This window comes from Phycodurus eques, chromosome 22, assembly GCF_024500275.1.
Source record: "Phycodurus eques isolate BA_2022a chromosome 22, UOR_Pequ_1.1, whole genome shotgun sequence".
Lineage (NCBI taxonomy): Eukaryota > Metazoa > Chordata > Actinopteri > Syngnathiformes > Syngnathidae > Phycodurus > Phycodurus eques.
In genome coordinates this window covers 4110451-4124897 of record NC_084546.1, presented here as the reverse complement: position 1 = coordinate 4124897, position 14447 = coordinate 4110451, and the positions used below count along the sequence as shown (strand labels likewise).

The window sequence follows — 14447 nt, the reverse complement described above, 5'->3', positions numbered from 1 at the left end:
CACAGTACCAAAAAAAAAAAAAACGGATCCATTTCCGTTTTAATTTTTTAACTTTTTTAACTCAAATGTACTCCTATTTTTTTTAAACAAAATATTAAGGGTCCGACCAAATCATATAAGTACGTAAGGAAAACAAGACAACAATGAACATTTGTTTTCAAATTTTATTTATTTTGAATACAGATTTCCACAGCTTGCTTAGTTAGCATCACACATCTGGTTAGCATAAGCCCCTCCCCCTCCGTCTCTTCCCCTTCATCAGTGTTTTGTTGTTTCTGATAGGAGTAAAACGCAGCGTGTTGGGGTCAAGCAAGCACCGGGCAGCACAGTAGGGGAGGAAAGAGAAGCGATTCATTTGGACGGATGACAGCCGGCTGAAGGTGGACATGTCCCTCACCAAGTCCACGCCTGTGTCCTTAGCAGCAGCAGGCGACCAGGAGAGCCTGAGGAGAAGGAGATCCACGCTGGACTCCACAGGTGAGACGACAACCTTATATATTCGTTTAGTTTGGGCCTAGCGTTCACAACATGTTACATTTGTAGTTATTATCGAGGATTTATTATTATTATTTCGATTTTTGTGTGTGGGGGGCCCTCATTGTTGTGTCTGTTAGTGTGTAATCAAATTCACCTGTGGGACAAAACCTGAACTGGAATATGAACTTTGTCACTTGATTTCATCTATTTAGGTTGAAAATTGACACGGCATGTCTGGTTTGACATGTTCATTTGTGTGTGAACATCTTCACAAACTTCATTTTGCATGTATTGCTATACAGTACCTCGAACTGAGTGTGGGCCAGAGATGAAACATTTCAAATGAAAGAGCAAAGGGACATATAAGCTGAAACACTCAAAAATTTAACATCAGCTAGCCAAGTTGTCATTGTTGTTCTTGTGTGAATGAAATATGATGATATACGAGTCAAGTTTGTTAAGTAACTATTGACATTTTTGCATTTCATTGCTAAAATGTTGTATTGGTGTCTTGATGTTCCCGCCTTTTTTGGCACATAGCGTCAATGGCAATTGATTCATTTCATGTGTTGCAACTATGCATTGATAATGGGATCAGTCGTCCTGCCTAAGTCTGTGTGTGTGTCATGCATGACTCTCAGGAGGTTGTTGTTAGTCACACCCATTTGTATGGGACAACCACGGCCCTTTGTGACTTTCATGTTTCCTCTCTCCATCCAGAGAACCACGATCCAGAGCCGAATCACCGGTTTCCACAGCTGCTGTCCCAAACCGAGTGCCGCTGCGTCGAGCCAGAGCTCACCGTCACCGCCGCCGAAACCCCCTTACCTGACGCGTCCTCCAACCATTTCTGCCACTACACGCCCAAGTGTTTCCTCGCTGTGCACAGAGGTGAGGCCTTGCACTCTCACCTGGCATTTGGACAAGTCTTGATTAAATTATTTTAACGCAGCTTGCACGGGAGCACATGGAAACTCTGCACGCTCCACGTCGTCACGCTACGGTGAGGATGGTTGGCGTGAAAGCACCACCAAGACCACCATCAGGGCTGAGAATGAGGTGGAGGCGCACAGGGAGGCCAACAATTACAAGGTAAGCAGCCCATAGTTTCACCTTTTACTGTCAAGGCAACCTTTGTCATATAAAGATGATATTTTTTGTAGTTTGGCTTCCGAAAATGGAAAGGCAATGTCACAGAGAGGCCCATCAAAGACCGATCAGACGTGGTCAAAGAGCTCTACTCAGACCTGAGCATCGTCAAGCCCCAAGAAGGTCGTTTGAATTCATTCAGCACAATCTGATGCAATACAATATATCAGCTGTAATGAAACAAAACTGCCTTTTAAAGTTTATACTGACTGCTGTTCTGAATAGTTGTTATTTCGCAACAGATTTGCTCAGAACATACACTTTGGTGTCTTCCAGGCTCCATGGTGACCTTTGGGAACATTGTTTATGTGATTTTATTTGGATGGTGGATGTCTTTGACCTATCTCCTCATTTGTCCTGTGATGTTTCTGACAATCATCGGCGCCCCGTATGGTTGGTATTGTCTGCTCTGAACCGCTCAGTTTCTTTGTGGAGCAATAATAATTTCTGTCCCCCCCCCCCCATTATAAGGAAAATTGTGTTTAAAGTTGGCCTGGTACTTTATTTGGCCCTTTGGGAAGTCGGTAGAGAAGGTAAGATGCTCAGAAGTCTCCTAAATTTCCACGTAGGTTGATATGCATGATCCAAATTAGGTGCAGTATGTTTCTTAATCCCAGGATGCTGACTTGATAAAAAGATCCACAGTGAAGCCCCCGAGGTGTGAGGTCATTCCTGAAGAGAGGGACACTGAGGACAGCAAGGACATTGTCACGGAAAAGGACTCGAGGCCTCTTCTGATGTCCTCCCCTTTACCCATTGAGATGCCTTTGCCAGAACTATCAGTTACGACTAGGCGTAAACATTGGGTGAGGAAATAGACAGACAGATCTTACATTTTATTTCGACCTACAATATTCTGAAATATTTGCGAGCTGCACCCCTAATTTAAACCCACGCAGTGTCGCGTGAGTACCTACGTGTGGCTGCTCCTGGGCTATCCCGTCCTGGCGGTGGTGCATGTCGTGGCCTGCGTCTTCTCCTGGCTGCTGGTGTTCACCATCCCCGTCTCCAAGATGAACGCCCGCACGCTCACCATCATCCTCCTCATGGCACCTGAGGATGTGCACATACACGCTCTGGAAATGGTAACGAGGAATTCTCGGGAATCGGGAGAAGTCAGTTGTAGTTACTTTGTTTTTTTTTCAGACGCTCCGGTGTGAGGCGAAAGTCATCTTGTGCTGCTATCGTGCCGTCAACGTCTATTACTACAAATACACCGTGCAAGGGATCAACATCTTTGCACTAAGTATTGTTGGAGAAAGTCTGAACAAACTTAATGTTCCATTTTATTCTCCTTACATCCGTGCTGCCTTACAGATCTTCTCCCCTTGGTAATTATCACATTGATTATCGGCTATGCTGACCAGAACCACAAATACTTCAGTTCAGAGACCAAGTTTGCCACAGCCATCACGTCCATCATTCCGCTGTCCTACTACATCGGCATGGGCATCGCCAGGTAACTTTGTTTATGTTCAGCCGAGCAGGTGCGTGCAGTAATGCATATTTAAAAAGTATTTGCTGCTCAACAGATCCCAAAGTCCCTGTCCTATGGAATAAGCTTGAGTTATTCTATGACACAAAAAAAGTGCTTTTCATTTATTTACCCCTCATAGCATAGCACAATATTAAGAATGTGTGTGTGTGTGTTGGGGGTGTTCCGCAGCATTTCAGCTCAGAGCAACTTTGCCGTGGGCGCGGTAGTGAACGCCACATTTGGCTCCATCACCGAGATGACCTTCTACATCACGGCGCTCTTGCAGGGGCACCGCGCCGCCTCCAAGTGCTACGAGGAGGTCGTCAAGGCCGCCCTCACTGGCACACTGCTGGGCTGCATCCTCTTCATACCCGTAAGCGTCCTGCCGGAGTCTGGATGGTCTCAAAGTCATATGAATGAACAAATCATGTCGCCCACACAGGGTATTTGCATGATTATTGGCGGCATTAAACACAGAGAGCAGCGATTTAACAGTCGCTCAGCCGGTGTGAGCTCATCGTTGCTCTTCATATCCATAGGAGGTATGTGTGGAATATAGCCATTATATACATGCACTTTATTTCAAGGTCAAAAGCAGTTTTCTTTTCTTTTTTTTTTTTCCCCCCCTAGGTGTTTTTGCTCCCACTCTCTTCTCCAAGACCTTTGGCAGCCTGGTGTGCGAGAGCTGCTCCAACATTCCCGCGAACACCAGCGTGCCGTTTGTTTGCAAAGACTGTCACTACGACATGGTCGGCTGCTGGTGATTCCTAAAATGAATGCTTCTTAACAACTGGATGTCTTACTTTTTGTCTTTTCTTGTAGACTAAAATGGACCCCCAGTTGATTATGAAGCATATAGAGTAAGTCCAGATGTTGCAGTTACAAAAAGAAGAATGTGAACACTTTGGAATGACCTGATTTATGCACACATTGGTCATTAAATGTGATCTGGTCTTCATTTAAGTCACGTCAATGGACTTGCAGTCTGCTGAAACTAATACCACACAAAAAATGTTTTATTTAGACACCATGTAAACATTCACAGTGCATGGTGGAAAAAGTACAATATGTGAACGCTTCTCCAAGAGCTAATCAGAGTCAGCTGTCAGCCAACCTAGAATCCAATCAATGTGACAAGATTGGAGGTGTTGGTTAAACTTGCTAAAGACTTTCTGACATTTCTGTCATGTGCTAACATCTCTGTTGACAAATCTACGATACCGAATACCCTGAACGAGAATGGATGTCATTGCTGTCCAAAAAATGGTGCTACAGGTTTGTTTGCAAAGAGTGCTGGAATGTTCCACAGGCCTACTGGCAGATGAAACTGAAGTTGTTGTTTGGAAGGAACTCGGAAAGTTATGTATGGAGAAAAAAAAAGGCATAGCAGACCACCATCAAAACCTCCTCATGTGACGTATGGTAGAGTGGGCATCATTGTTTAGGATAGCTTTTCTATCTCAGGGCCTGGACACATTGCTATCATTGATGATAAAAAAAATGTATTCCCAAGTTCACAACAATTTAAGACGAGAAAAGACCTTCTGAGTGGCCCAATCAGAGTCCTGACTTTAACCAGATTGAAAACCAAGAGAACGATCTTGGATGAAGATCAGATTTAATTTTATGACCAATTTGTGAAGAAATCCAGCTAATTCCAAAGAGTTCACAGACTTTCTCTTGCAACTGTGTATTTGAACTGTTGTTGGAAATAACACATGATGATGATGATGAATGTCAATGTGATCCCAGGCCTCTGGTTTACACCATCTCCGTACTGCTGCCTGCCGCCTACCTCATCGGCCTGGTCTTCACGCTAAAAACCCACTCCCACATCTACGACATCCACATCAGTGACGGCCAAGGTGGCCACGCCCACGGTCAGTACGCGATCGATGAGGGCGCCGCCGCCCTCCCCCGAGCTGGTGAGGGTGCCGCAGGCCCACTCCTCGCCGCCAACTCGTGCATTAATGCCAGCATCGTCTCCCCCAGCCACGTTGCCACAGGTGTGTTGTGCATGCTCCTTTTTCATGCATGTGGGTCACCAAAAAGTACATAAGTATTAAAGCATGCAAGTGAGGTCGAAGACAGGTAAGTGCCTAATGTGGAGGCCTCAGATCCCAACATCCATGCATCACACAGGTCACCATGTGGTCCACTGGTCGCGGTGGAGGGCGCTCGCCGTGCTTATCGTCGCCACGGTGCTGATGGCCTGCTGTGCCGACCTTAGCACAAACAACATCGAGCCCATGCTGACCCACTCGTCCATCTCCCAGGTACTAAAAACTCAGCCATTTTTTCCAGCTTTTTTATTTGACATCGCAACTTCCGTAGTACTTCATTGGCGTGACGGTGTTGGCGATGGTGCCCGAGCTTCCCGAGATTGTCAACGGGATTCAGTTTGCACTGCAGAATAATATCAGTTTGAGGTACTTCACTAATCACATGCACAAGTGGTTATGTTCCAGAAACATGTTTCATACTTTCCATTTTTTGCTGCATGTCAGTCTGGAAGTGGGAAGCTGTATTGCAGTGCAGGTGTGCATGATTCAAATCCCACTACTCATCCTCTTCAATGCATTCTACGTAAGTAAATTCACTCTTCAATGATATTCAATACAAGTGCTGCATTGTTCAGTAGTGCTGATATGTTTATTATAGTGGCTGTAGTTTACATTGTATCGTTGTGTACAGGATGTGGGATTTGTGCTGCTGTTCAGTGACATCCATCTCTGGGCGAGCATCTTCAGTGTCATTTTGGTCAACTATATCTTCATGGATGGAAAGTGTGACTACTTTCAGGGTAAGTCTGCTTTTTAAAAACAATTTTATGTGGAGTAATATTAAAACATATTCTTTGTTTGTAGGGACTGCTCTGGTGGTGGTCTACCTCATCGTTCTGGCTCTTTATTTCTTTGCTCCTTCCCCACGCTCTTGTTAATCTGCTAGCTAGCTAAAAAGAAAAAACAAATCTAATATACAATGGAAGAATTAAAATAATTTCTAATTATGAAAGTGACACATCTTGCCTTTGCATTTAGATTTTTGCTATTTATTGTTGGTTCTTTGCAAAATGTGCTCAATAAAATCAATAAAAAATTCTTCATCCGCTACGAATATATTAGATTTAGCCAAGTATGAGTTCAAGACTCAACTTTACTTTGACAACGCAAAACAATAGTCAGAGGGGTCTTTTGTGTACATAATTACAACGCTCACTGTTTAGTGAAGTAAGTCAGCTGCAAGTACAGTTCTTTTTCAGAATAAACCTAAAAGCAAAGACATGCAGCAAACAATTTAATTTAGTGTGCGTCTGTTGATGCACAATCAAAAGATCCTACCGTGAATTTAATATGAATAGTAGGATACATTGTATCAAATAAATATAATTAGTACCTTGCACTAATATAACTAAAAGATTTGTAAAACGTTTGCACTAAACAAATGTAAGCACTTATAACTGTGCTCTTGTTACACTGCTGTAACCCCATTTAAACCGTTTTAATATTTCAAGGCACTGCATGTTGGCGCAACCCCTCGTGCAAAGTCAACAATTTCAACGTCTGAGAGACTGTTACTTTATTCAGATAAAAGCATTTAAAATTGATTTATAATGGAGCACCAAATTCACAGTGACATGTGACTTAAAGAAAAACAAATGCATGTGTTGCAAGTATGCTACAAATTCCAGATCTTGACTGTTCCCGAATGCATTTTTAAATCCCCTCTTGGCGGACACGGTTATGGGGAAAAATTAAAATTGACTCCCCTTCAATAATTGCACACCGTCCAAAAGAGGGAGCAACATCTGCTTAAATTACATGTAATGTGAGTGATGGTTAATAAGTTCGTAAGCAAAAAAAACAAAAGTGTGCCGCTTTGAAAACTAAAAATCTATGCAAGATGGTGTGTGCGAGTTATTCCAATAAATATACATGCTCCATCCTCTGCACAGTCTTTTCAGTATTACAAGTGTAATACAGTACTGGATTAAATTGTTTTGTGTTTTTAATTTGAGAAGCAAGTCATTATTTGGCAAAGTAAAGTAATTCCAACTGATGATGACGGGATGAGAAGCAAAAAAAAAGGCAACTTGTCCTATGCAGGATGGCAAAGAGAGGAAATTCATAATTTTCAGAATGATCACGTTTAGTGCAAAAAAATTTAAAATCATGAAAAATGGGCCAAAAGAAGGCATCCCATAGTTTTTGGCAGAGAAGGAAAGACTCCTTTCACTCCTTGGCGGTCCAAGTTTGTTATTTTAAGCGCTCAATCAGTTCCTGTGTGAGCCCCAGGTTGAGCAACTGCATGGTGGACAAGTTGGCAAGGTGGGGGAAGGCCTGGAGGAGCCTCTCCCAGCAACGCTCCAGCAGGCTGGGCACAGCCAGCCAGATCTTGAAGAGGGATCCGGTCCTCTTGTTCTCGTGGATGTTCACCACGCCACCGTGGATGTACATACACCCCGTCTGCCCAGAAGGATGGGGGGGGGGAAGTATAATTTTATATTTAATATAATCTCTTCTCGCTGTTGTTTTTCTGCCAAATGTCAGCATAGCCAAGGAAAGTACATTGTAAGCCTGATTGATGTAAACAATTCTTTTTTTTATTTGCGTGACCCAGAAATTCCACCCATCCATCCATTTTCTGAGCCGCTTATCCTCAGTAGGGTCGCGGGCGTGCTGGAGCCTATCCCAGCTGTCATCGGGCAGGAGCCGGGGTACACCCTGAACTGGTTGCTAGCCAATCGCAGGGCACATACAAACAAACAACCATTCGCACTCACAGTCACATCTACGGGCAATTTAGAGTCTTCAATTAATGCATGTTTTTGGGATGTGGGAGGAAACCGGAGTGCCCGGAGAAAACCCACGCAGGCACGGAGAGAACATGCAAACTCTACACAGGCGGGGCCGGGGATTGAACCCGGGTCCTCAGAACTGTGAGGCTGACGCTCTAAACCCAGAAATTCCATCTCGCAAAAAGTGACCACTGCTTCTCTATATCTTTGTTTCTGTGCCTGCTAACTAGCTGAGATTTTAGCAAAGTGGGTCTTATGTACAAGAGCCAATTTATCTTCTCATTTAGTTTGTATGTTGTGATAGCTCAACAGATTACGCTAGCATCATACCCACCGGCGTAACGGCGGCGCAGTGGAAGTAGGCCGGTTCGGGCATCACGGCGGGCAGCTTGCTCCACTGGAACGTGTGCAGGTTGATCTTCCACAGGTCAGCCAATATCAACTCGCCATTGTAGCCGCCACAGATAAATACATCTAGAAGGGAGTGAAATGCTCACGTGAAATGGTCTCGGGGTTCAGATTGGGATGTGTGCACTTACCATTTCGTATTTGGACACAACTGTGACATCTTCTTGGCGCGGGAAACCCTGTCAGAGGATATACTTGGTTAAATACAAAATGTCTGCAGTGAAATGATGTTACAGTAGAACACAAACCTATTTTGTCATGAGGTTTTGTTGCAATCTCTTCCCAGGAATTGGTCTCTAGATTATATGCGTGAATCTGCCACACACAACAAAATAATATATCAAGATCAATAGTTTGATAAAATTTTGGTGTTTTCCAAGTACCTTGTCCAGAGGGTAAGACGTCCAGGAGGTCCCACCTCCCAAGATGTAGATCCTCTGTCCGTCCTGTGCTATTTCATGTCTGTACCTGTGACAGTATGTCAACTGTTTCATAACGCTGACAAGACTTGTGGCGCGGTTGATCTTTAAATGAAATTTGATACCATACCGTTCCTCGGGTAGGTCATCTGGGGGGTTGTTGGGCTTGAGGTGGATCCACTCCCTGGTGGTCAGGTCCAGCCTGTGCAGGTCTGTGCTGTATATGTAGCCCGTTGTCCCCCCGAACACGTAAAGAAACCCATTTATGATGACCATGGCCTGGATAAGGGATGACGAACTGTTTAATCTTGATCAATTAGCCTTGGATGTGGGCTTGTAATATTACCTGTCCATAGATTCTGTTGGGCTTCTTCCCGCGACAGTTGAGCAGCGACCACCGCTTGTACTTGACATTGCAAACGTGGACGTCGTTGCCGTTGTTCTCGCCAAAGGGGATCCCGGTGCCGCCAAACACCAGCAGATTGTTACCGTGCAACACAGCTGCAGTGACGAAACAGTGCTAAACTATAAAAGTGAAGTAAAATGAGGCACTCCCTCATACTGGGGATGCACCGATACTTTTTTCAGACAGAGTCCAAGTACGTACATTTGAATTCTCACCAATACCTAGTACTGATAGTTGAGTCTGCTTATTCATGTTTGTACTATTGATATTTTGTTTCACCTGACATGGAGGCCAGCTCCGTGGGGACGTAGCCCTCTGTTTGAATCTGCTGCCATCGGCCCGTGGCGAAGTGGTACCTCCACAGCTCCCGGAACAGCGGGTAGTCCTCGTTCTCGGAGCCACCTGACTCGTCGTAGTCCGGGTTGTACCCCCCGAACACATAGAGGTTGGTGTTGTCGGCAACGCAGCGGTGGCCACTGCGGGCGGGGGGAGTACGACGGCCTAAGGAGGACGGAAATAAAGATACACGTTGATTCAAGACATTGACTGTACATTTACAAGGATGATGATGATGCTCTGTTTTGATTGACACTAGTAGGGATGGGCAAGATCATATGTACCTAATGAAGTGTCCAGGAGTGTATAGTTACCTGTAAACCTGAAAATGCCATTTTGCTCCAGGAATAACTTGCTCAATTAACTACCTAAACACCCCAATAACGATATATTGTCCACTACAGAGGCTGTCATGTCACTTTAAAAAATAATAATAATAATTCAATGGGTAAAAAAAAAAAAAAAACAAGCTGGGTAATCTGGAGATGCTAGCTTAGCTTTAGCACTCGCTTAAATAACGTTGGTGAATTAATGAATAGCGGTGACCTGCACGCCTGCTTCCCCCCACACACCGGTTTTTTGGGGTTTTTAATTAATTAATTTAATTTATTTTTTTTTGTAAGCCAACCGGTGACAGCAGCGAGGTAGCCATAATTAGCATGCAAGCTAATGTTGTTGATCGATCTGCTGGCGTCTACTCACCGTGCAGCGGCCTGCCTGTCAGCTTCTCGAATTTATTCAACTGGTCCAGACAGCGATCGCCTTGGGCGTCCGTCATCTTGTCCCAGTTCTAGCGCGGCCTCCCTCACAACATCACACCGAGGAAAAACAGCTGCTCCTAAAGTGGCCGGGAGACATGTTGATAAATGATAGCGGCGCAACCCCAGTAGGTTTGAAGCCATACACTCATCTTACGCGAGGGCCTCGGCCAATCAGAGGACGCGTTCTTTGAATGATGCGTCATTGGTAGGCGGGTCAATGGCCTCCAAAAGTCTTTCCTGCCTTTTCCTAACTTGAAAAAGTTTTTTGTACTCACCATTGAGACAATCCAGCGCACTAGTAGAATGACTGTGTCTTACGAGTGATTATTGTTTTCCGCTACTAGTGCCATCTTTAGCCCACATTACCGTGCTGCAATAGTAACACTGCTAACATATGTCATGCACTAGTAGCCTGCGGCACCTTACTAGCTGCGCCAAAATGCCCGATAATGTCCGATAAACTGTGGTGGTCGTGCAGTGTTGCTAGGTGGCGGTAATGCGCCCAAAGGTCGTTTGCGAAACTCCATTGAACGAGCAGAAGAAGAAGACTAAGCCCAACATGGCGGCCCTCGGTAGCAGTCGTGGGGATCGCGTCGGCAACTCGACTCAAAACAAATCTTCCATCACGTCCCCGGAGAAAATCCGCGAAATTCTCAACGAGGGGGTCTCGCCAGCCGGCACCGGTACCCACAGGTGCGTTTAAAAACAACATTGACCTTTTTTCACGACTTAGTTGTGCTGCGTTTCAGCTAATCTTGTTAGCTAAGTGGAAGCATGGCAGCTCTGTAAAATAAGGAGCACGAAGAGAGGTGTCTTCAGATATGGGAGCTTGTAGATTATTTGTCGTCTCTCATATATTTTGTGCACACATTATGTCATCCTCTTGCGTGAAGTGTGTTGCTAAGATCCTGTTATCTCTCCTATACATGCCATTAGTTATGAGGGGTTGGTGGCTGACAGATAAAATACCAGCACTGATGTTCAAGTTCAGATTAGAAGACAAGTGCCTTTCTTTTCATGTTGGAAGGGCTGCATCAAGCATTCCTTCGGTATTTAAATGTTTCAATTATAAAACTGCACATTCATTACATTTTGTGTCATTGTAGTGGGCAAGGAGATACAAAAGATCCAGAAGTCAGTAGCAACACTCCATCACCTTGTGAGGCAACCAACAAAGAGGCCTTTTTCAGTAGAGTGCAGTCATACTCCATATCCTTTTTGTGATCTGAAAATGAAAGTTTTAAACATTACAACAGTAAATCAGCGTATCAGAGCAAGTTTTCCTGAGCATGAACACTGTTTGAAATGGCCCGCGAAGCCCCGTGCGCTGTCGCCTCTCATGTGCGCCCGCTACGGCTGGATCAACGTTGCCCACGACATGCTCAAGTGCTCCAGCTGCCAGGCATTCCTCAGCGCATCACTTCAACTCACGTTATATGACAAATGTAAGCCGCGGGAGTCTTGAGGTCAAACATGCTTTTAATTTGGGGCTTGGAGGTGACGCTTTTATCTCTTTGATTAGATGAATCACGCATTGCAGAGCTGTCGAGGCAGCTTCAGACGAAACACGAGAAGTTTTGTCCCTGGCCTGACTTTCCTTGTCCAGGTGAGAACACCAGACTTTTAGGCAAATGTTGAACACATCATTTTAGCCACACACTTGGAAATAATTTGGATGTCATCTTGTATTTCAGAGAGGTTGTGGATTGTGACAGCCGGGGAGCCCTCAGCACTTCTGGCCTCTTTAATTGAGCGTTTTCAGAGCGCGTGTATGCTTGGACAGCAGCTTCCATCTATGAAGCCTGAGCTACTGAAATCAATGGTGAAGAAACACAGACCCTGACGGGAATAATTATCTGGAATTGTCTGTTGTTACTGGTGCACGTCTTGTGCTTCTTTGCAGTCCTTAACCGAGGATGTTGTAAGTGTTATCCTGCAGTTGATAGAGGAGGAACAAAAAAGAAAGGGAACCACATGCTCGGAACCTTTTGCAGTCCAAGTGGCTGCGTGCATCGTTTCTCTCTGTGGCTGGGCTGCAAAGTGAGTGTGGCTTTTTTTATACGGTGTTCGCCAGTCACACCATGAACTGCCTCACCCTTTCTTACGATTACTTTCCACTACCTACTGCGACACAGACTCTGTTTATACAATTCACATACGTGTTAGGTGCCTAAACTTGTCCAATTTCCATGGTGTTTGCATTCTTCGGTGGCAGTAAACGTTTGGGTTCCAGTCAACAAATGGAAACATCCGTGAAAGTGAATGGGTAAACACAATAAGGTGCATGTGAGGGTCAGGAACTTTTTTTTTTTTTTTTTTTTTTCTTTTCTTCTTTGTCCACTTCAGTGTGAAAAGATCCCAAACTTTGAATATTGTCTGTCTTTTACGCACTCTTCTTTGTGGCTCGCCACCATTACGCCTACTTATTTCTACAAAGTGGGGTTTGAATCTGTAGTAAAAGGATCCTTGCGAAGCTTTGAGGTAGAGATTTAGTTGAAGCTTTGTTCTCAGTTATTTGATTAATCATTACAGTTCTAATATGTTCCCTTGCTTACAATGGCTGGATTAAATGTGACATTGTCTCTTTTGTTTCCTCAGCCTGGGCGTGCATATCGCTGCACTGCCCATCCTCAACTGTTCCTACTGTATGCGTAAAGTCGGCCTGTGGAATTTCCACCAAATGGAGTGCGTGGGCGGTGATGCAGATGCCGGGACAGACGCTACAAGCACTCCTGCCGCCTCGACTCCCACACAGGAGGGCTTGGGGGAACAGTCAACCCCTCCCTCGCCTCCTTCCACTCCAAGTCGCATGAAGCTGAGGAGCCAGGACTCTTGCCGCTCTGACCAGGCAAGCTTTCTTTGAAATTCAATGACTAATGCACCCTGCAGGCTATAAACACTTTCTAAACCATTCTGCAGGGTGAGGGCACTCCTGTAGCTTTGCGAGCCCGAAGCCGAGACTCGCCTAGTCCCGTTGAGGAGCCACCAAGTCCCTTGATGAGGGGCAAGAGGACTGTGACTCGTAGCCGGGGGCAAGGTGACTGTCTGTCCCTTCCTTCCAAACGTCTGTGCCTCTCATTAGCTGTAAGTGCCTCTCTCTTCCCCCCTCCCTTGCCTCAAAGTCCCCAGACTGCATTCAGTGACTCGCTCACTCTTTTAGGACGAGGTTGTGCACAAGAGTGCGTTCGACCCGCTGGCTCAGCACAGAGACTGGTGTCCCTGGGTGGCAGTTGGAAAGGAGAATGTGGATCCACAGGCCGTGCCTCTTTCAGACACTGTGCCAGCGCCTCATCAGCAAGGCTGGAAGGCCGCCCTTGACCTACTGATGCCTGCAAAGAACACAAACGCAGTGGATGGCAGTCCAGCACAGGCAAGTCGAATGTTAGGCTTGTGTATTTTGTCCCAAGATGACTCAGCACATTATCATACATTCTCCTCTTCTGTCTTGTCCTCCCAGGGCCCACCTGATCGATCCAAAAGGGTGTTTGCTATATTCCGTCAGTGGCAGATATCCGCTCCATCTCAGTAAAAGGCATTGATCAAAACATTGCACCACTGGACAGAAAAGATGAGCAATAGTATCATGTCATAACATCATATCCCATCACTCTGTTTGGATACGAGCGCAACATACTTGTTAGTAATGTGATGTATGTGAAAATCTGTGGAAGACAGGAAATCCCTGGCGATGAGAAAGAGCCACAGCGGCTCGACACTGGATAGACAATGTTTACTTTCAACGTGTGTTGAGACAGTGTTCGAATATCACCTCAAATTCGCAAATAGCAAGACTGTGTGTGTGTGTGTGTGTGTGTGAGAGTGTGAGTGAGAGTGAGAGACTGTACTTGACTCCTAATGATTGCAGGTAGGTATGAACTCTGTGCCATGAACATTGAACATAGTGTATTTGGACTTAGCTGCCTTGACTTTATATTTGCCTTATTGTGACATCTCATTGCTTATCTAGTTTTCACTATCCTGCATGAGTTGGTTAATAAAATGCTTCTCTGAAATATCTTGTAATGTTCAAATTTCCTGTAAACCTTTAACAAATAGATTGGAATCAGATTGCTCTTGATGCAATTAACTTATGGAATGCTTTATTTCTATTTTACATCCTAAATTTTGTTTGACATTTAGAGACGACATGTTTACAGTTTATTTTCTGCACATAAAATAGATTTTGATATTGATAACCACTGTCTTTAGCAGTATG

At 44.8% G+C, this 14447-nt stretch overlaps 3 protein-coding genes across 4 annotated transcripts; 2 read left to right on the top strand and 1 right to left on the bottom strand.

Annotated features, from left to right (window-relative positions):
- Positions 1 to 277: 277 nt before the first annotated feature.
- On the top strand, positions 278 to 6338 carry cax1 (cation/H+ exchanger protein 1). The gene is made up of 20 exons (XM_061667713.1): positions 278 to 477; positions 1198 to 1368; positions 1430 to 1569; positions 1641 to 1749; positions 1903 to 2019; positions 2098 to 2159; positions 2244 to 2432; positions 2526 to 2711; positions 2773 to 2872; positions 2944 to 3085; positions 3293 to 3476; positions 3546 to 3645; positions 3734 to 3852; positions 3926 to 3963; positions 4856 to 5109; positions 5246 to 5379; positions 5438 to 5532; positions 5611 to 5689; positions 5798 to 5906; positions 5971 to 6338. The coding sequence occupies exons 1-20, from the start codon at positions 387 to 389 to the stop codon at positions 6042 to 6044; spliced, it is 2493 nt and encodes an 830-aa protein (XP_061523697.1). The 5' UTR covers positions 278 to 386; the 3' UTR covers positions 6045 to 6338.
- On the bottom strand, positions 5790 to 10659 carry klhdc10 (kelch domain containing 10). 2 transcript variants are annotated; one of them, XM_061667735.1, is made up of 10 exons: positions 10507 to 10659; positions 10173 to 10308; positions 9414 to 9635; positions 9075 to 9229; positions 8859 to 9007; positions 8693 to 8777; positions 8558 to 8624; positions 8441 to 8488; positions 8236 to 8375; positions 5790 to 7569 (listed from the first exon to the last, which is right to left on the bottom strand). In XM_061667735.1, the coding sequence occupies exons 2-10, from the start codon at positions 10246 to 10248 to the stop codon at positions 7360 to 7362; spliced, it is 1152 nt and encodes a 383-aa protein (XP_061523719.1). In that variant the 5' UTR covers positions 10249 to 10308; positions 10507 to 10659; the 3' UTR covers positions 5790 to 7359. The 2 variants fall into 2 exon arrangements, with proteins under 2 accessions (XP_061523719.1, XP_061523720.1); XM_061667736.1 differs by lacking the exon at positions 10507 to 10659 and adding an exon at positions 10386 to 10487.
- A 113-nt stretch (positions 10660 to 10772) lies between these two features.
- zc3hc1 (zinc finger, C3HC-type containing 1) lies at positions 10773 to 14244 on the top strand. The gene is made up of 10 exons (XM_061667727.1): positions 10773 to 10924; positions 11338 to 11440; positions 11529 to 11676; positions 11754 to 11837; positions 11926 to 12053; positions 12135 to 12271; positions 12830 to 13079; positions 13151 to 13315; positions 13392 to 13601; positions 13689 to 14244. Exons 1-10 carry the CDS (start codon positions 10791 to 10793, stop codon positions 13758 to 13760), a joined length of 1431 nt encoding a protein of 476 aa, XP_061523711.1. The 5' UTR covers positions 10773 to 10790; the 3' UTR covers positions 13761 to 14244.
- The last annotated feature ends 203 nt before the right edge of the window (positions 14245 to 14447 follow it).